Source organism: Dermochelys coriacea, chromosome 12 (genome assembly GCF_009764565.3).
Source record: "Dermochelys coriacea isolate rDerCor1 chromosome 12, rDerCor1.pri.v4, whole genome shotgun sequence".
Lineage (NCBI taxonomy): Eukaryota > Metazoa > Chordata > Testudines > Dermochelyidae > Dermochelys > Dermochelys coriacea.
Window position 1 is genome coordinate 2,256,443 of NC_050079.1, and position 21,976 is coordinate 2,278,418.

A 21,976-nucleotide genomic window follows, 5' to 3' on the forward strand; every position below is an offset into this window, starting at 1 on the left:
CCATAATAGGAATAAGCTTTGGTATGATGTCTGACAGGAAGGCCTTAGGGGCTCCCTGTGGCACCACCGGGAGGCAGCCTGTATTTGAAGAGATTAGCAATTCTGAGACAAGGGGTGAATGACAACAGAGGACTCTATATATAGACAGCACTGCTGGAAGCGGGGTTGGAGAGCAGGATCACCCCTCCATCTCTAAAGGGGTGCACTAACAGCAGGACTGACACCAGTGACTCTCTTCCCCTAAATAAATACTTAGCAGGGACAGTACAGGCACCCACATCTTCCTGCTTCACCAGCTGAAGATGGGCTGAGGGGAAGAAACATTCCCCCCACAATGATTTGCCCCTTCTGTGTGGGCCACTCAGAACAAATATCTCCCAAAAAGTTACAGATGGCAGAGGAAGGAGGGAGTTCTCACACAAGTCAGCCACATGAGCATTTGATAGCTGACTCTGTTGATGTGGGGTTCCTGATTTCTCTCTTCTCTGCTCTGGCAGCAGCACCTTGATCTATCATGGGAAAGGAAAACAACTGTGTGTCCAGTCGCCACACTGAACCAAGGATTACCCGATTTCCGAAAAGGTGAGGTAGCTAGACACTACTCTGGTTTTCTGTATCCTCTTGTTACAGATCAAAGAACTGACAGAAGGGAGAAGTCAATGCCTTAGCAGGAGGGAGTAGACATGGCTGAGTGTTGGATCCTGCCTCCTCACTGGCTATACAGGGCTCCCTTCCGCTCTACAGTTAAAAAGCATATACCAAGGATGTAAAATACAAAATTGGTGCTCATTTTCAATAGAATAGCCTTTCCTGTCTGTTTTTAAAATAAATAACGATAATACAGAACTCTTATATAACACTTTGTCCATCATTCTCCAAGTGCTTTACATGCGAGAAACACATTGTTACCCCCACTCTACAGATGGTCACTTGAGGGAGGATTCTCTGCTCCTTGAAGTCTTTAAACCACGATTTGAGGACTTCAATAGCTCAGACATAGGTGAGGTTTTTCGTAAGAGTGGGTGTGTGAGATTCTGTGGCCTGCGTTGTGCAGGGGGTCGGACTAGATGATCATAATGGTCCCTTCTGACCTTGGTATCTATGAATCTATGATGGGGATACTGGAGCACAAAGAGATGAAGTGACTTGTCCAAGGTCACCACAAGGGGAAGAGCAGAGCCAGGCTCTTCTGAGTCCCAGTCCAGTGCCCTATCCACTGAGCCATAATCCTGTGTAAATCATAATTTCACAGGTTTAACGGAAATTGAGAGATTAGCCCAATCCCATTATTTTTCCAACAGTAGGGAAAAACTGCAGCAGTTTGGGGTGGGGGAGAGAATTGGCAGCCATACATATCTCATGAAATTCAAACATACCCATGATGCTGCCATTAATTTAAAAACAAACAAAACCCCTGTGATTTATACAGGTCTTAACTATGTTTAGCAACTAGCAACTGTGCTTCTTTCAAGAACTTAAAGATGCTAAACTGAACAATGGGTGAATCTAATTGTTCTGTAGACACATTTTTTCAACAAATTTTCAAATATAGCAGTGGCAAGTGTCCTGATTAAACCAATAAAATCTTTATTTCAGACAGATTCAAATATTCTGACAGACTATTTCTTATCTTTTCAAGGGGAAGCCATCTTTCTCCAAAATGCTGTAGTTTTCACTGCTCAGAAAATTCAGAAAAAAGTTCCTTGCACCATAAGAACTGGGAGTTCATTTATGTTATCTCTTTGCTAGTGGAACGAAGAAAGAATTCCTAAGTGAAAGTTTTTTCAGGAACTGGTCTGTGTAACATATTTCTCCAGTTCTTCCCTAGAGGCTTTAACTCACTGCAGAGTTAATTCAACTTATCTACACTGGAGTTAGCCTAGCCTGAGTGAGGCTACGTCTACACTGTAAGTGCTATAGTGGCACAGCTGCAGCTACACTGCCATAGTATAGACGCACACTACAGCGACAGAAGAGGTTTTTCTGTTCCTGGAGTAAATCCACCTCTTGGAGAGGCAATAGCTAAGTAGGTGGAATGCTTCCATTGACCTAGCTGTATCTACCCTAGAGGTTAGGTTGACATAATTACATTGCACAAGGCATGACATTTTTCACAGCCCTGAGCAATGCAACTAGGTAGACCTAAATTTTAAGTATAGACCTGACCTGAGAGAGGCTACATGGTGAAACAATGTTTGAGCAGTACAGAGCGACTGGATTATTGCACTGAATGACAATTAGCAGCACAGAGCTGTAGCTCATTCCCTTGATGGGCCAGCCAACTTAAGTAAAATGCACCACCATAGTTGGGTTAAGGGTTTGTGTGTGAGGATGGGACTTGAGTTAGAAGCAACACCAAGTAACAACTCGAATAATTCTGCAGTGAAGATAAGACCTGCGTCTCAGTCTGATCCTTTCCCCTTTGAACACTGTATGTCTCTCTAATACCTTGGCTGTGCATCTTTCTGCTTTCCCTATGCAGCATTCCACAGAGAAGAATTCTTTCCAAGAGGCACTGTAGAATGGATTTACATTTTTCTTTTTTCTCTCTCCTTCCAATTTCTCTCTCCCAACTATGGTCTCCCTCCTTCTCCACAATAAAAACCTCTGGGTCATGGAAATAGTAAAGAATTACTGGTCCTCTTAGCCAACTCCCCATTCTGACTCCACTCCCAATATCACAATAAAATAATTTTTTAAAAAAGATATCTTGCCAAAGAAGCAAGGATTCAAACAGGCTGACAGCCAAGATGGATAAAAATCAATGATTTTTAAAAAATAGATATTTTAAAATTTAAATTAAACATGGGTTTGTTATTTTAAATAAAAATTTAAAATTAAATTTAAAATTATTGGAACCCATGTTAAGTCTTAAACCTATTTGAATTAAATAGAAAAAATAATATTAAAGCAGTACATGCTTGCTGCCAAGTTTTAAATATAGTTAAACTGCTGAACTGATGGAAAGCACTGACTAGGCACCTGGAACCAGTTTGCTGAAGTGCTAAAGCAGCTTTTGACAGCAGTAGCCTCTTCTGGAAGTGAAAAGAGAATATTTTCTTCATTTCAGATTGTTCAACACATTCAGTTCAACAACTAGTTAATTCAAAGTTAAAAAAACAATTGGGAGTTGAAAAAGAAGAAAAGCTTGTTTTCCTCTTCCAATCTATGAAAAAAGATGAGGTGTGAAAAGATGAGATCTACTAGTTCTAAAATCTTGAAGGACCTAGTGACCAGAAACAATCAGTTCAATTCTTTAAACTACTAAACTATGTTTAATAGATCAGTTCGGTCCAGATTTTAGGAAGTATTTAGGTGTTGCTTAACTGATTTAGGAGGCTAAATCATAGTGCCTTAATCCCTTTTAAAAGTAAGATGTAGGTTTCTAAATTGATTAGGAGTTGCAGTGCTGAGCACAGCAAAGCCTAAATACCTTTAAAAATCTGGGCCTTAGTTTTAAATACATAACATATTCTGAGAAACTTCCCTCTCCCCAATGTATCCAGCAAGGTAGTTTTATTTAATAAAAAATTAAAATGCTGTTTTTGTGTATTTTTAATTGAATTTGTCAACGTACAGCCACCACAATCATTACTGCGGTTTTTCAGGTCCACGCTAGCCCCTTCTGTCAGCGGTACACGTCCTCACCAGGAGCTCTTCCACCGAATGAAGTGGGGCATTGTGCGGCACTGACAGCTGGAGCCAAGAGTCTCACAGCCTGAGCTGACAGCCTCACATGGGGCACACAGCTGGAGCCCCCATCTCCCAACTCTGACAGCCCAGAGCACCGCTGTTACCTCCCTGTGAGGGATGGGGGGAGGGGGGGGGAAGAGGCAGCTTCCTGGTTAGGGATTGCTTGGGAAAAGGAGAGCCTGTGTTTGGCAGCCTCCAGGTGAGGGATTGGAGTGGAGAAGGCGAGTCTGAGTTTGGCAGCCTCCCAGTTAGGGATGGAGGGTGGGGGAGGAGAGACCGAGCTTGGCAGCTGCCAGTGAAGAATTTGGGGGGAGGGGGAGGAAGAGGGGAAAGGAGCCTGAGCCCAGCAGCCTTCTGGTGAGGGAATGAGGAGAGGAGAAGAGCCTGAGCCCTGTGATGGCAGATCTGTGGGCTGTCAGCCCTGCATGGCTGAACAACCAACAAGCAATGTTAGTAACACAGACACTGCATTGCCCTAATTACATCAACCTAATAACTCCTCCTCCACAAGAGACATAGCACTTAGGTCAATTTAGTACGCAATTTACATTGGCAGGAGCACCACTGTAGTGTAGACATTCACAGAGTTACCTTACATCAACCAAACTCTGTAGTGTAGACCAGTCATAAGTTTAAGCTATATAACTGCTTAAATAAATGTGTATAGATATAATGTACTCTCCTGGTAAGCAAAAGAAAGCACCACATGTAGTATAAAGGCTAGGTTCAGCTGCAAACAAGATGTTTTATTGGTTATCAACTAATGAAAATCAACCTTTAAGAAAACTGAATACAAATAAAAAAAGAAAATTAAAATCATTGATTTAAAACAAGATTTAAATAAGTGGTTTAAATTGCTTTGATTTAAATCAATCCATTCTGCTGGCAGCTCTTCTCATGAGAGTTCTTTCATAAAGACTAATCAGGGTTCATCTCTTACTCCCTACCCTTCTGTAATATGTACAGAATGGGAAAACAGGTGGTACTCCATGTCATACTTCAGAAAATGCTTAATTCCAGCTTATTATCCCACTGTACAAGGTACTGAACTGTTCTTTAGAGTCAAGAAAATTTTAAACTGCCCATCGTACATTATCACAGTCTGAAATGTATCCTTTTTACTATGTCTTCCACACATTTGGTATGTCTAGAATTGTTTTTCAATAATTCAGTGTCGTCTTGCACATATAACGTATTCAAGTACTTAAATACATGCAATGAGATTTCTAAAGTTCTAAGTTTTTTTTTTTGCGCAATAGTTACATATGTTTTAAAGAATATGTTGAAAAAATCATTACGCTTCATCCTCTGCCCATCCTTACCCTTGGCCTTTCCAGCAGTCTGCCAGTCACCCCCATTGTGGCAAACCATGTAGTTGTTTTAGAAAGTGGACCAATATTTATAAGGCTCTAGAGCAAACTAACTCTTAGTTTCATTCATTTACCCAAGTCAGGTCTCTAAGTGAAAAGCTGGTTATAAGCAGAAAAATTGCTAAGAGCTCTCCATTGATTATGAGTTTTGTGACAGATCATTTTTACAAACAGCAGTTTGGAGGTCCCAGAGCGCAACCGAGATCCTATTATGGTAGGATCCACGTAATCTTTGACAATTATGTAAAATATTGTTTGTGACACGAAGGTAAGACAAAAAGAAAAGGAGTACTTGTGGCACCTTAGAGACTAACAAATTTATTAGAGCATAAGCTTTCGTGAGCTACAGCTCAGATAGTCCAAAGACTAAGATCAGTCTACGTAGAAAGTAACCATTCTCCCCAACAAATAAACCTATTATTAGAATTTTAAAAATCACAATATTGCATCATAAAGAAGAATCTTTATATCTAGTACATATAACTTGTGTTCTCAAGTATAAAAGGGAATCTCTCCAGACACACCAACACCCATAGAACATTCCCAGTGCAAAAAGCCCAATCCTGTTTCTGGCCAGTTTCAAGGCGAAAGCTCCTATGGTTCTAACCTCAGAGGCCTTGCTTTCACTTAAGATTTTCCTCTATTACACTTCTAGCAATGGTAGCAAAAGTAAAAGGAGCAGAAATACAAATAGAGCCCTATCAAATTCATGGCCATGAAAGGTGTGTCATGGACCGTGAAATCTAATCTCCCCCTGTGAAATCTGGTCTTTTGTGTGCTTTTATCCTATACTATACAGGATTCATGGGGCAGATCAGCGTTTCTCAAACTGGAGGTCCTGACCCAAAAGGGATTTGCAGGATGGTTGCAAGGTCGTTTTAGGTATTGCCACCCTTACTTATATACTGCTTTCAGAGCTGGGCAGCCAGAGAGTGGTGGGCTGCTGACTGAGGGCCCAGCTCTGCAAGCAGCAGCTCTGCCTTCAGAGATGGGATCACGGCCAGCAGCCGCCGCTCTCCAGCTGCCCTGCTGTGAAGGTAGCACCATCACCAGCAACAGCACAAAAAATAGGGTAGCAGTACTGCAATCCCACGCTCTTCCCCCCCAACTCCTTTTTGGGTCAGGACCCTTACAATTACAATCTTGTGAAATTTTAGATTTAAATAGTTGAAATCATGAAATGTATTCATTTTAAAATCCCATGACTGTGAAACTGACCAAAATGGATCCTGAATTTGGCAGGGCCCTAAATATAAACAAGCTGCTGATGTTTTAACACCTGTAATAGACAGACCTGGTTGGGCAAGATTAAACAACACAGCATTTAATAGCCAGTCTATTCTTATACTCCTATCATCATTACCACCTGTGGTGCTGTACTGGTGGTAATATAACTTTGGGAAACTAATAAAAATGTTTCTAATGAGAAAATCCTTTCTAGAAGAGATCCTCTGCCAAGGATTTTTTTTTTTTTTTGGCCAGGGAGAGAGAGAGAGAGAAGGAAGGGAAACAAGAATCATGAATGGCTCAAACTGCCCACAGGTGGATTAAAATCTTTTACTACTCCACCTCATTTAGGGCCAACAAGATTGGTTATATAAGTGGACCAGCTGCTACTACTACTTCCTCCTCTAACTTCTGTCTGGCTATTTTACTACACTGAGGTTTGTCAGAAGCATGTCATGGTTAACAAGCGATGATTCAGAAGCCTACACAGTAAGACCAACTTATAGCAGGCAACAAACAAGGTAGGTTTTGGGTACAAGAACACCAGATTTGTTTGATCCTATGAACATCCTACAAAAATAGCTTTGCAACCTCGTATTAGACTTTAACTTAATGTAAAATTGAGTCAAGTTGATGAAGCTTTAAGCTCCTGTAAACAGAGATACAGATATTGCGTGGAAACATAACATGTAAAACACAGGAAGGACCCAGTTAGGCATAATTCTCTGATTGGCCTTTTCAGGGAACTAACAAGTTTGGAGAGCTTGACAATGAAAAATCACTTGTTTACTCAAAATGAAATGAGATGGCTTCATTTTAAAATGAAAGTATGAGTCAATGACTGCCAAATGCAGAATGACCTATTTAACGCTCTCCTTATCTGAGTTAAGACACTGTAGCCCTTATAGGAAAATGCCCTGCAATATAGTTTAGTACAGCCACTATTAACTAGTTCTGTAACTGCATTAAAATGAATAGCAGTCACAGTATACTGAAAAAATGGGTCATTATGCTGTCCAAACATGAACTAAACTCATGTCTTGTTAAACTAATACAGTGGTCTCCAACATGCAGCCCACAGAGTTATTTGCTGCGGCCCACCAAGCTCCCCGTGCCCCCGAGTTATTTCCTGTAGCCACCAAGCTCCCCTCACCCACCGTGTCCCTGCTCCTCTGCCTACCTCCAGGTGCTTAGCACTTTCTGGGGCGAGGAGTGGGGAGCCATGTGCTCAGGAGGAGGAGGAGTTGGGGGTGGGAACTTTGGGGAAGGGGTTGGAATGGGGGTGGGAAGAGGTGGGGAAGGGGCAGGGCCTCATGGAAGGGGTGGAGTGGGGGCAGGCCAGGGGCAGCGGGGGGGGGGGGGGGCGGTATCAGTAATGTGACCCTCAGGCCAATGTACTAGTCCCCATGTGGCCCTCGTTTTAATTTGAGTTTGAGATCCCTGAACTAGTAGCAGTAGGCAGAACAGTGCGATATCGTGAATGTTGGACAGTGACAGCAAAGACTAACTTTCATGGAAATTCAATATTACATAAGAGAAATGCAACCACATTTTTTACTCTAATATAACATGAACATGTGAACAGACAATACTCCATCTCCCACAAAACTAAAACAAAATCACAAGATGAGCATACTTATTGATTGTTGGGCTTCAGAACAGACATTGTACAACTTCTATATTCTTACCAATCGGCATCAGGTAACCACATTATAAAGAAATACTCAGACTTACTGGAGTATTATTATATATTATATTATAGGGTGAGTGAAGATTATAAGCTTAATTCTACATCTACATGATGATGTTCCATGTTCACTTACCTGCAGGGTAGAAGTAAACTGATTAAAAAATCCTAAACTGGGATAAAGACTCAGCAGTTGGCTTTTTTGGCCACTCATTCATAAGAGATTCTAAAGTGTCTGTCTAAACTAATTTGGGTCACTCATTGAAGGATAAATGCTCTATTTTTGTCTCAAATATCTGAATAGACTGGTGTAGCCATTCTGTAGGTTGAGTATAGGTTATGTGAAGAGTTTTTTTTTTTTTGGGGGGGGGGGGAAAGGGGAGGAGAGAATAGAGACAGAGTGAGCAAGTTGCATGAGGCTGTTTCTCCTGAACATAAAAGCTACACATTGAGTTACAGTAAAAGGTTAAGGATGAACATTATTGTTTTTTAGGGAACTATTGGAACATAGCTTTATATTTTTCAGTGAATTTACTCCTTGAGCCAAATTGTAGCACCATCTCATACAACTAGAATATTTTTTTTCTATAATGCCTATAGAAAAATTGGAATTGTGTGGGTCTCTGTGGGCTACAAGCTGAGAAACGAGAGTGAAAAGGAGCAAGCCTTACCGTTAAAAACTTATTCCAATAGTACTGACTGAACTATGTATATGAAGTGGAGTCAAGTGGATGAACAGAGGTTTAAACAAGTCAGTTCAGTAAGGTAACCACCAAATTAGAACTCAGGAGGAGTTAAAGGACAAGAGTGGGAGCCAAAGGCTAAGAGTTTAGTTTGAGTGCACATGGTAGTGGTGGCTTCTCCATTAACAATATGCATTTCTAAAGTGTGTGTGTAAGAAGGGAGGAGGCATGACCAGTGATTACTGCATTCCTTATTGAGCTTATGCTCAAATAAATTTGTTAGTCTCTAAGGTGCCACAAGTACTCCTTTTCTTTTTGCATTCCTAAAGCACACCTCACCACAAAATCTGGGCACTGTTTATTCTTCAAACACACAGACAGTCCTATTGGGAGATAGGTTGTAGTGGGAGCAAGAGTTGATATAATCAGGAGTATAGCTGTGCTCTCATGAGAGCGCTAAGCTGACATGGATGGAAAAAACTAATAATGGGAAGTCTTAGAGATTTAAGGAGAAGTCTGGCAGCAGTACATGTAAGGACCAATGAGCTATGAAATTACAGGAGATTCTAGATAGCTTATACAAAGCATTCTCTGCACTGGAGATTTTTTCCCAGTTCACCATTGTTGCCAACACCAGTTGCTATGTTAGGAGCCCTAATGAAAGTGGCCCATAAGCCATCACCACAACTCTTAGCCTCATGCTGATTAGACCTATTCATGCTGATTATTTACTCTGGAGCTTACAACACCAGTGGCAGCCAGCAGCTGGCATAGACTTGGGTTCTCAACACACATGAACTGGTGTTAGCAGTAGAATTTTTGGCCTAAGTTATCTTAGTGTGACATGCTTCCACTTCTACACACAGGATATGCATGGATGAGAAGATATTGCTGAGGAAGGGTTTAAGTTTGAAATATTGGGGAATTTTTTCAAGAAATGGATCTCTGCAACCAAGAGTGGGAAAATTCACTGAAATTGTAAGTGTAAAGGCAGCCTCAGAACTGCATCATATAAAGACAGGAACAGCAACACAAAAAGATAACCAAGCAAAAGAGGCAGGCTGAAACAAATGTTCATGCTTTATCCTCACTTGTATAAAGGCAAAAAGTACTAGAATTTGTGAATGGAGAGAAGTAGACCTAACCTGTGTGGAGTGAGCGTTAACAGAACAGCAATACTTGCATATAAAACTATAGGTGAAGGACATGAAGTCTTCAGATGGGTACTCTAAATAAGGGATTTCACAGAAACAATTTCTAGGCAGAGGATTATTATGGAGAATTTGTATGGATACCAAAAAAGTGGTGGTCTCCAAGGCATGACAGCAATGAGGAACAGTGAGATAGAGTGGTAGCCATATTAGTCTGTATCCACAAGAAAGAGGAGTCCAGTGGCAAAAGCTTATACCCAAATAAATCTGTTAGTCTTTAAGATGCCACCGGACTCCAGTGAGATATCAGAAACTGCAACTAGGACAGTAATAATTGGTAAGTACACAACCATAAATTAGTTGAGGATCACACCTGGAACATGGCCTGCTGATACCATAAACCAGTGGTTTTCAAACTTTTTTCTGGTGACCCAGTTGAAGAAAATTGTTGATGCCTGTGACCCAACGGAGCTGGCAATAAGGATTTTGGGGTGTGGAAGGGGCTCAGGGCTGGGGCACAGGGGTGAGGGCTGCAGGGTAGAGCTGGGAATGAGGGGTTCAGGGTGTGGGAGGGGGCTCTGGGCTGGGCAGGAGGGGGTCAGGGCTCTGGGGTGGGGGTGCAGGATGAGGGGTTTGGAGTGCAGGAAGGGGCTCTGGGTTTGGGGGGGCCTCAAGGCTGAGATAGGGTTTGGGGCATGGGCTAACCTCTGGCAGCTCCCAGTCAGCAGTGCAGTGGCATGTTAAGGCAGGCTTCCTGCCTGTCTTGGCACCACAGACTGCATGGCACCCTGGAAGCAGCGAGCAGCAGGTCCGGCTCCTAGGTAGAGGCACGTAAGCAGCTCTACGCAGCTCTCGCTCGCAGGCACCACCCTGGCCCCTAGCTCCCATTGGCCGGACTGCAGAGCCAGTCCTCGGGCAGCGGCACGTAAGCAGCTCCAGGCAGCTCTCGCCCATAGGCACCTCCCCTGCCCCTAGCTCCCACTGGCCAGAGCCGGTGCTTGGGCAGCGTGGGGAGCCCTATGGCCCCCCTGCCTAGGAGCCGGACCTGGCTGTTTCCAGGGTGCAGCACTGTGTCAGTACAGGTAGGGACTAGCCTGCCTTAGCCGGGCAGCACCGCCTATGGGACTTCTAACAGCCTGGTCGGCAGTGCTGACCAGAGCTGCCGCGACCCAGTGCCTTACATTCTGTAACCCACTACTGGGTCGTGACCTGAGTTTGAAAACCACTGCCACAAACCAGTTACTCCTGAGGGAATTCTGAGCCAAAAAATAAAAATTCTGCACCAAAAAAAAAATCAAAAGTTCTGCATACAATATTTTAAAATTCGACAAATTTTATTTGTCAAATAGATGTGGAGGCTCCAACATGGCATTGGGGAGCACAGGCCACTGGCTGCACCGAGGTGGGAGATCACTGTGCAGTTCCCCCGGGATACTGACTCAGCAGTGAGGCTGCATCCAACCCTGACACCACACAAGGATTGGGCCTGTCCCAGAAACACTCCAGGGCCTTGCCCCTCTGTGCCTTGTGCACCAGGTGTGGGCAGGCCAGATTCAAGTGTGGAGGGGCTTAGTGTGGGGGGATCCAGGTTTGGGTTGAGAGGGTTCTGAGTGGGGCAATCTGGGTGCAGGCAGCTCAGTAGGGGGATCTGTGTGTGTGTAGGAGAATCTGGATGCACAGGGGCTTGTTGGGGGCAGTTCTGGGTGCAATGGTAATGGGACTCTGCAGGGGGAGGGGTCCAGGTGAAGGTGGTTGAGGCACAGCAGGGAGGTCTGGGGGATAGAGCTCAGCAGGTGGGTCTGGGAGCTCAGTGGGGGTCCAGATGCTGGGGGAGTGGGACTCAGTGTGATAGGAATCCAGGTGTAGCTGGCTGGGACTTGGTGGGGTGGGGATCTGGGTGTGGGTGGCTTGTTGGAGTTGTGCAGGGGGAGTGGGGCTCAGGGGGAGGGTCTGAGGGGGTATGGATGCACAGGGGTTGGGCAGATGAGGGAGCAGCTCCCTGTACAGGGATCCCTCCCCCTGCAGCTGAGGAGTGATGGGGGGGGGGAGTAAGAGCAGTTTGCAGAGTTTCCTGCAGCTGGGGGAGAAATCTGGGGGTGGGTCTTACACAGCCCTGGATGCTGTGCAGGGGAAGAGGAAGTCCCATCCTCCCCCATCCCAGCTGGGAGCCCAGCACAGGGTAGGAGCCACCAGCCAGGTCTTCCCTAGTCCCACAGTGATTTACCTCTCTGCTGGCTGCCCATGGCACCCGATACACATGCTGGGGAGGGTTGCATGACTGCTCTTGTGGCTTCCCTCTCAGTCATTTTTCTGGGGGGGGGGGGGGAGTGGGGATATAAATTCTGCATATGCACAGTGGTGCAGAATTCCCCCAGGAGTAACCAGTGGCTCTCAAACTTTACTACTGGCGACCCCTTTTACATAGCAAGCCTCTGAGTGCACCCCCCCCTTAAATATATAAAACAGTTCTTAATTTATAACACCATTATAAATGCTGGATGCAAAGCATGGTTTGGGGTGCAGGCTGACAGCTCACAACCCCCCCATGTAATAACCTCATATCACCCAGTTTGAGAACCCACACCATAAACAATTTCTTCTTTGAACAGCTTGTTCTGGAGGAGACCCCTCACTTAGTCTTGAGCTACCCTCAAACAAAAGTTGCATGAGAACCTGTAGAACTACTTCAAAAATATTCATTTGAAGTCTGGTCATATGATTCTGCTGAAAGGTCTCAGCTGAGTTTGGGCCCTTTGATACTTGATTTTAAATTAATCTTTGACTTTTCTCAAACATTCATGTTAAATAAGCTTCAACAGAAATTCTGAACAATCTGGCTTAAAAGTAATTTTCCTTCCCTGTTCAATTTTTATTCTTGGAATATAATTTTGCTAGTTCTCTAGTCACCAAGACCTATAGTTCAATACAAAAAAAAATATCTGATTTTAAACATCAGAAAGCAACAGAAATGGACAAGGCCTATTGTTTTGTGTATTTCATCTTTAAAGATGCTTTGTTGCTTTCCCATTATTCTCCTCTAACTGCCATCTTTAATTTTCCCAACAATTTTTTCTTAAAGTACCCCATACCTTTTATTTCAGTACTAAGACTAGACCTTGACATGCCTGGGTGAACTCCTTTCACATTGTGCAACTGATTTCCAAGTGGCTTTGAATATACCTTTAACTGCAGGAGCAGAACCATAGAATTGTCTGAAGGAGTAAGCTGTGTATATAAGACAACTGGTAAGTACAAGTATTGGGGTTTTAAATAGTCTCTAATTAATAGAGCTAGGTAGCCATATGAGAGCTCAAGACCTGTCATGCATTAAACCAGCTAAAAAACACATGAATTCTCACTAGTGAATTATCGGTTGTGAAAGAGGTCAATAGCAGGATACCCAAGAATCACTATTAGACCTTCGATATGTCAAACTGACAAGGGGGAATGAATAACTATATGGCAAAATTGAAAACTAAAGTGACTAAGCCTAGTCAAAGTAATGACACACTAAACCTGCTCCAGAAGGACACAAGTAAGTAAGTAACCACCAACAGATTCAATTTAATGCAGACAACTGCAAGGAAAAACTTCCTTGACTGGTACACATTACGAAGTTCTAAACTGGCACTGTATAAACTGTTTCAGTTTCCTTGTGGACAGCTCACAGAAGCAGACAAAGCACAAAATTAAGTGGTACTAAAATTTTTGTAAATTTATTGAATTTACTGTTAATGTGAAATTGTCATGTGGTGTAAGTGTCAGCCTTAGTCTCCTTTGGAAAAGGGCCCCCCAGCACTAGGCTGCAAGGGGAGAATTAATCAGAGGCAGTTGTTGAGGGGCTTGCAGAAGAGGTCATGTTCAAGAAGTGGAGTGAAAAAGAGTAAAGCCCCCAGGTTCGTTAAGGGGAGAGCTCGTTGTATGACGGGAGGGTTTTGCCCTGTCCTAACCCTGCCTGCTCGGGGCGGGGTGAGGGCAATGTTGCGCTACAGCCATGGCAGAAGCGGGGGGCAATCATGCTCTTTATGTGAGCCCTGTAAAGCCCAGGCTGCTCCTGTCCACGCAGCCCCGACCCGCTACCGTAGCGCGCACCGCGTTCGGCAGGGGCCAGGGGCCGCCGAGGAAGGGCGTGCTATAAAGCCGAGGGAGAAAGGGGCGGCCGGCACCAACCCATGGAGGCAAGGCGGCTGCTCAAGGAGGCTGGCGGGGGCCGGGCCGGCGGGGGCGCTGGCCAGGCGCGATCGGGCGCCCCCAGCCGGGCCCGCGCCCAGTGCTGCATGGCGCTGCTCAGCCTGCCTTGCAGAGGGAGCTCGAGTCCCGCTCTGAGCCTCGCCTCGCCTCGCCTCGCCGCGCCGCGCCGCGCCTCTCACGCCGCGGCGCACACGGCGGCGGCCGGCAGGAGCGGGGCACGCAGCCGCCGCCGCGCCAAGCAGGACTCGGCCGGAGCCGGTTCGCGGGCCCGGAGGTGGGGAACGGCGAGCCCGCAGCAGGCCGAGCCCCGGGACAAGGCAGGTTCGGCGGGCAGGGCCCCGGGGAGGGGGCGAACCGGCCGCCCTGCGGCAGCGCTGGCCGGGGCAGGGAAGGGCTGGGGGGAGCGGGCCGCGGGCCCGGGGGTAATTCGCGCCGGCGGCTCCGCGGAGGAAACAAAGGAAGGAAAATGGAGCCCGGGCCAGGCGGGGACGGGGCGCTCGACGGGCCCGGCCGGCCCGGCCCAGCGCCGCGCTGTGGGGAATGGCGGCGGTAGCAGGCAGGCGCCGGCCGCGCTGGGGACGATAGAGGGAGACAAAGCCCCCTGCTTCCCCGGCGGCGGCCGCTGCGGGGCCCCAGCCAAACCGGAGCCCCATCGTGACACCTAGAGGCCGGAGAAAGCGACTGCAAACCCCCCGCCACCGCTTACCTGCGCCTGGCCCCGCCAGGCCCGCGCCCGCCGCCGGGCCCCGCCGCCGCCCCGCGCTGCCCCGGCCCCGCGGAGCCGCCGCGCCCCGCACGCCCCGCCGCGGCCGCCGCTCGCGCTCAGCCCCAGCTCGCGGTTTAATCGCTCCACAGTCGCTTCGGACACAAAATGGCGGCGGCCGAACGCGGTGCGCCTGCGCGGGCCCGGCTGCCGCGGCCGCCGGAGCTGAGCGAGAGGAGGGGAGGCAGTGAGTGGGCGCGCGGGGCACCATGGGAGGGGGCCCTGCGCGCCAACTTCAAACGGTGCCGTGAGCGGAACGTCACGGGCTGACTCGCACGCACGACGCAGGGGCGTCACGGGCTGCGTCCTGCGTCCTGCGTCCTGCGTGTGCCCTGGCGCCGCCGGGGGGCGGTTGAAGGGAAGGTCAGTCCGGCTGCCGGAGGGTGGGGCGCCGCGCCGCGCCGCGATCCGGGTGGGAGCTGGGGCGCCGGGGGTCCCCCGTTACCGGGCAGTAAAGCTCTGCCGGGCTCCCTGTGCCCTCCGAGAGCGAGCCCCGTGCTCAGCGGCTCTGGGCTGCCCAGCAGCAGGAGCCTGCGCTTGGCGGGATGCGCGGTTCGGGTTTGACGGGTGAGCTCCGGCGGAGCGGGCAGCACTGCGCAAAACCCAGTGCAGCGACGCCCCGAGCCTGCGGCCTAAGCCGGGCCCGGAACAGGGGAAAGGTAGGACTGCCCTGCCGCCTTCCTTCTGGGGGCCCGCTCTCGTGTAGCCTCTTGTGTGTGTGCTGGAGCCTTAAAACGCTCTGTCGAGTGAAGGGATCCAAGCCAGAAAGGGTGACGTTAGCTACCCGCAAGGAGGAGAGATGCAAGAAAGATTGATGTTTTGCTTCTTCGACTGACTTACCACTTTCCTCTACGTTGCATTTACAGAGTCCAGTGCCTGCCCCACAGTGGAACCTGGGAATGAGAATTCCCCACACCAATGAGTTCCCATGATTTCTGTCAAATGAATTTGGAACCCATCTCTGTTCCCCAATGGACGTGATTCCTACCTCAAACCACCCCAATTGGTGCCACCTAGTTAGCCATCGCCTTAGAGGTTCTGTGGTGTTTTAACATCCCTTCCCGCGAGGCAGGTTCCTGCAGATCAGTGATGAGGCATGCAAGCATGATGTGACGTCCTTGTTGTGTGTGCTTGATCTGCTCTGTTTTAGAGGTCTTAAATTTACAGCCAAGCTTGTTTCTAAGTTTTCAGACCTTGTGTGTGGTTTTGACATTCAGTAGTGAATGGGCTGCAACAGAACTAGCAAGATCTGAACAAAGTTTCAGGAGATAAATGTGGGTCACTTACCTTCCTGGGAATTTGTGAGGTTCTTAGTCTGTTTCTCTTCCCCCTCACTTCTGCTCTCACAACATTTTCTCTACCTTTCTCTGTCTCCAGTTGCTCCAGTCCCACCTCTTTGTTGTGTCTTTCCCAACTGCCACAGATCTTCCTGTTTCCAGCATTTCCTCTTTTCCAGGGGAATTGCCCCAAATCTCTTGCTAGCTGTCTAAACAAGCAGTTGAGAGAAGAGAACCTCCGTGAGCCCACATCACAATATCAGACACAATTGGCTTAAGATGGAGTTAAAGTCGAGAATAAAAATGTCAGTAATTTAAGGATAAACAATAAGGCTGTCAAGCGATTAAAAAAAATTAATCTAGATTAATTGCACAATTAAAATAATTAATCACACTGTTAGAATAATAGAATACCATTTATTTAAATATTTTTGGATGTTTTCTACGTTTTCAAATGTATTGATTTCAATTACAACACAAAATACGAAGTGTACAGTGCTCTCTTTATATTTATTTTTCATTACAAATACTTGCACTGTGAAAAACCAAAAAAAATAGTATATTTCAATTCACCTAATATAAGTACTGTAGTGCAATCTCTTTATAATGAAAGTTGAACTTACAAATGTAGAATTATGTACAAAAAATAACTGCATTCAAAAGTAAAACAATGTAAAGCTTTAGAACCTACAAGTCCACTCTGTCCTACTTCAGCCAAATGCTCAGCCAAACAAGTTTGGTTACAGTTTGCAGGAGATAATGCTGCCCACATCTTGTTTACAGTGTCACCTGAAAGTGACAGCAGGTGTTCGGGTGGCACTGTTGTAGCCAGCATTGCGAGATATGTATGTGCCAGTTGTGCTAAAGATTCATATGTCCCTTTATGCTTCAACCACCAAACCGGAAGACATGCGTCCATGCTGATGACGGATTCTGTTCGATAATGATCCAAAGCAGAGCGGACCAACCGTGTTCATTTTCATCATCTGAGTCAGATGCCGCCAGCAGAAGGTTGATTTTCTTTTTTGGTTGTTCAGGTTCTGTAGTTTTCACACTGGAGTGTTGCTCTTTTAAGACCTCTGAAAGCATGCTCCACACCTCGTCCTTCTCAGATTTTGGATGGCACTTCAGATTCTTAAACCGTGGGTCGAGTGATGTATCTATCCTTAGAAATCTCACATTGGTACCTTCTTTGCATTTTGGCGAATCTGCTGTGAAGGTGTTCTTAAAATGAACATGTGGTGGGTCATCATCCGATACTGCTATAACATGAAACATATGGCAGAATGCAGGTAAAACAGAACCGGAGACACACAATTCTCCCCCAAGGAGTTCAGTCACAAATTTAATTAACACATTATTTTTTTAATGAGCGTCATCAGCATGGAAGCATGTCCTCCGGAATGGTGGCCGAAGCATGAAGAGGCATATGAATGTTTAGCATATCTGGCACGTAAAATACCTTGCAATGCTGGCTATAAACGTGCCATGCGAATGCCTGTTCTCACTTTCAGGTCTTCTTGTAAATAAGAAGCAGGCGGCAGTATCTCCCGTCAATGTAAACAAATTTGTTTGTCTTAGCGATTGGCTAAACAAGTAGGACTGAGTGGACTTTAGGCACTAAAGTTTTACATTGTTTTGTTTTTGAGTGCAGTTATGTAACAAACAAACAAAAATCTACATTTGTAAGTTACATTTTCATGATAAAGAGATTGCATTACAGAACTTGTATGAGGTGAATTGAAAAATACTATTCCTTTTATCATTTTTACAGTGCAAATATTTGTAATAAAAATAATATAAAGTGAGCACTGTACACTTTGTTTCTGTGTTGTAATAGAAATCAAAGTATATTTGAAAATGTAGAAAAACATCCAAAATATTTAATAAATTTCAATTGGTATTCTATTTAACCGTGCAAATTAATCGTGATTAATTTTTTTAATCGCAGTTGACTCAAAAAAGTTAACTGCGATTAATTGACAGCCCTAATAAAAATGCTTCAATGATAGCATAATTATCCACCAAAGAAGTGTTACAAACCTAGAAAATTCGGCAGTTAAAGTTCATTGTTTCAAAAAATCAATCATACCCGCATGGTGTCATGTTTTAATGCTTTTTAGGGTTTGTGGCTACAAATTAAACTGATTTTTTTAAAGACAGTATTTTTTTCATTCTTCCCCTTATGGTGTCACTGCAGGGCAGAATTAAGGTTGTTGGGCATCATAGGCTTTAATTCAACCAGTTTAGCATTTGGTAAAAATATACATTGCCTGGTCAATGCTAGACTTCTTAGAATGGAGGTTCTCAAACTGGGGGTTGGGACCCCTCAGGGGGTCACAAGGCTATTATATGGGGGGTTGTGAGCTGTCAGCCTCCACCCCAAACCCTGCTTTGCCTCCAGCATTTACAATGGTATTAAATATGTAAAAAAGTGTGTTTAATTTATAAGGGGCGACTCGCACACGGAGGATTGCTTTGTGAAAGGGGTCACCAGTACAAGTGACTTAGAACATGTGTGAATGCTAACATCACTTATTTAAATCCCACTCTAGATAATGCTCATGGGTGAGGAGAGCATGGGATTGTCCAGAAATGTGTACACATGTAGGCAGATGGGGAGCAGATGTGTGTTTGCAGTATGGAGTACGTAGGGAGACTGGTATTACGTGAAGGGCGTACATAGTTCTTGAGTCCCAGTATCTCTGCTTTAAGGGTTTCTCAGGCCTAAACTCCCCCAGCAGTGCACTGCATAGTGGAACCAAAACACCAGTGCCAGGAGGAACCCTTCAGACACTGATGCTCTAGCTAGCATGTGACTATGGAATCTTTCATAAGCATTGACTGTTGAGGCCAAGTTGTCTACCAATGATTACTCTTGACACGTGAGACCAAGAGCCCACTGACTCATAACCAATACAATTGTAGCATGCAAAAATAGCTGTTGAAGGGCAACAACAATTGGATGAGTTACTCTGAAGTAGAGTGGGGGAGCCATCAGCTCCACCCAGAAAGGCTTCATGTCCTGTGAGGGCTGCTATGAACACAACTTTGTCCTCCAAACCACCATTGAAACGGCCAGAAGAGCATGGAGGCAGTGCACGGTAGCATGGCTCGACCTGGCTAATGCCTTTGGGTCCATGCCCCACCACCACATCTTTGCCACGCTCCAGGAGTTTGGGATGCCAGAGAACTTCCTCCCTGTGAGCCGAGAGGTGTATGAGGGATGCAGCACAACCATTTGCTCAGTTGAAGGGGAGACTGCTGAGATCCCGATCCGGAGCGGAGTTAAGCAGGGCTGTCCCCTCGGCCCCATCATCTTTAACCTCGCCATGGAGCCGTTGCTGCAAGCGATCTCCAATGACACAGATGGCTTCAACCTCCACGGCGAGAGGGTGAGCGTCCTGGCTTACATGGATGACCTGGTCCTGACTGCAGATAACCCAGAGAACCTCCAATATATGCTAGATGCCACCAGTCGAGCTGCCGATTGGATGGGGCTCGGCTTCAGTGCAAAGAAGTGCACATCTCTCCACGTCGACGGCAGTAAAAGAGACTCAGTGCAGGCGACAGGGTTCCAGATCCAGGGCGAGCCCATCATCCCCCTGGCAGAGGGGCAGGCGTACTGGCATCCAGGAGATCTTATAGGATGCCGCCAAGATAGACTCCTCCCTGCTAGCACCGTGGCAGAAGATAAACATCCTGAACACCTTCCTGATCCCCCGCATCTCTTTTGTCCTAAGGGGATCCGCCGTGGCAAAGGTACCCCTCAACAAGGCAGACAAGATCGTCTGGCAGCTGGTAAAGAAGTGCCTGTTCCTTCCCCAGAGAGCCAGCAACGAGCTGGTCTATATCGCCCACAGGCATGGCGGTGCCAATGTCCCCCGCATGGGTGGCCTGTGTGACATCGCGGTGATCATCCACGCCTTCTGCCTGCTGATGTGTCCCAACGCCATGGTAAGGAACATCGCAGCAAACGCCCTCCATGACACAGCAAAGAAGCGGATCGGCAGAGCCCCCTCCAACCAAGACACCACCAGATTCCTGAGCGGTTCTCTGGATGTCGAATTTGGACGGGACGGTGGCGACATCGCTTCACTGTGGTCCCACGCTCGCAATGTCACGCGTCGCCTGGGGAAGCACATCGGCTGCCTCTGGGAGTGGTGCGAGGAGCGCCAGCAGCTGGGAGTCCTGGTGCCACAGATCAGGTCTGACGACAGCACCATCTTCACCCCGAGCACCAGGGGCATGCTGGAGAGGACCCTGAAGGCGGCCATCCACTCACTGTACATTGAAACCCTGAAGTGTAAACCAGACCAGGGTAAAGTCTTCGAACTTACCAGCAAGTTGGACGCTAGCAACCACTTCCTTGCCGGGGGTAGCTTCACCCGTTTCACCGACCGGCGGTTCATCCACCGTGCCTGGCTCAACTGCATCCCGCTCAACGGAGCCATCCGCCACGGGAACCGAGACAAGCGTTGCAGGAAGTGCGGCTACTCCAATGAGACCCTGCCCCACGTCCTGTGCAGCTGCAAGCCCCACTCCAGAGCGTGGCAGCTGCGCCACAACGCCATCCAGAACCGCCTGGTGAAAGCCATCGCACCATGCCTGGGGGAGGTCGCCGTGAACTCCACCATCCCCGAGATGGACAGCCAGTTGCGACCTGACATGGTAGTCACCGATGAGGACCAGAAAAAGATCATCCTCATCGACATCACGGTCTCCTTCGAGAACAGGACCCCGGCCTTCCGCGAATCCTGAGCTCATAAGCTGGAAAACTGGCCGACACCCTAAGAGCAAAGGGCTACGAGGTGCAGATGGATGCCCTGATTGTCGGAGCCCTGGGCGCTTGGGACCCCTGCAACGAGTGTGTGCTGCGGACCTGCGAGATCGGTCGACAGTACGCATGGCCCATGCGGCGCCTCATGGTCTCAGACACAATCCGATGGTCCAGGGACATCTACATCGAACACATCACCGGCCACCGAGAGTACCAGGAGGTGTGAGCCGGTACAACATCGTGCATCAACTATGGGAAAGGGACTGAGAGACTTTTTTTTTTTTTTTTCATAAAAAACAACAACATATGAACTGGAACCATAAACTCGCTGAACATTAAATCCCACCAAATGCGGGTAGATCCATCCTCATCATCGTATCCGCTCATTATACTCCACACCTGAACATAGCCATTATATGGACAACATACCCCCATATCTCAATGTCTGTACTTTGACCTGTTAAACTTTTACTCCCAATAGGGAAGATTGCAGATTATGTATTCCTTACGCCACCCGCTCCTATTCTGAACTTCACACCCCTTGATAATCTGTACCTTATTCCTTGATAACCAGAAATTTCTATGCCTAAACTCTTTTTTTTTTTTTTTTTTTACTTCAACATTATCTTAATAAAATTATATTCTCCATCCTCTGCTGAAAGAGAAACTTTGTTATGGGGGATAATGGCAAAAAATGCTAAAAACAAAACAAACTTTCAAATATAGCCCAGGCATAAAATTTCTGTGAGTTTTAACTATATGAGAAGTTCGAAGAGTCTAATGTTGTTAAGATCAATTAGGAGAAAAGAAAGTTTTGGCACAGGGTTCTACCTTACTTAAAGGACCTATTATAAGTTACAGATGAAATTTTTTTAAACTAAAACTCATTCAGTACTTGTAAGTGCTTTAATTTTAGGAAGGACAGTGTCTCATATGTAGAGGGTGAATTTCTGCTTTAAGTTCAAAATTCAACTCAGTCATTAACTGAAGCTGTGACCAGTCCCATTTAATACATTAACCATTCAGCTGCCTTCCTAGCAATCCCATGACAATCAGTTGCCACCGCTTCTCTCAGGTCTTTTCATTTCATTTCAGGAATCTGATTGTTTGGGATTTAGAAGTTGTTTCAGTGTATGACATTTGAGCTCCTTAAA

The 21,976-nt window shown here is 46.4% G+C and overlaps 2 protein-coding genes across 4 annotated transcripts in view; one reads left to right on the forward strand and one right to left on the reverse strand.

The window, feature by feature from the left end:
• CTCF (CCCTC-binding factor) overlaps positions 1 to 14,748 on the reverse strand; it is a 59,647-nt gene extending 44,899 nt beyond the window's left edge. The window contains exon 1 of one of the 3 annotated variants that reach the window (XM_038368626.2): positions 14,709 to 14,748. The gene's annotated coding sequence lies outside the window, so the exon portion shown is untranslated. Of the gene's footprint in view, positions 1 to 12,900; positions 12,923 to 14,708 lie in introns of those variants that run through there. The other 2 variants (XM_038368627.2, XM_043495291.1) reach the window with 2 other exon arrangements.
• LOC122456353 (translation initiation factor IF-2-like) lies at positions 13,839 to 16,498 on the forward strand. The gene is made up of 2 exons (XM_043495292.1): positions 13,839 to 15,128; positions 15,632 to 16,498. The coding sequence occupies exon 1, from the start codon at positions 13,984 to 13,986 to the stop codon at positions 14,665 to 14,667; it is 684 nt and encodes a 227-aa protein (XP_043351227.1). The 5' UTR covers positions 13,839 to 13,983; the 3' UTR covers positions 14,668 to 15,128; positions 15,632 to 16,498.
• Positions 16,499 to 21,976: the final 5,478 nt, after the last annotated feature.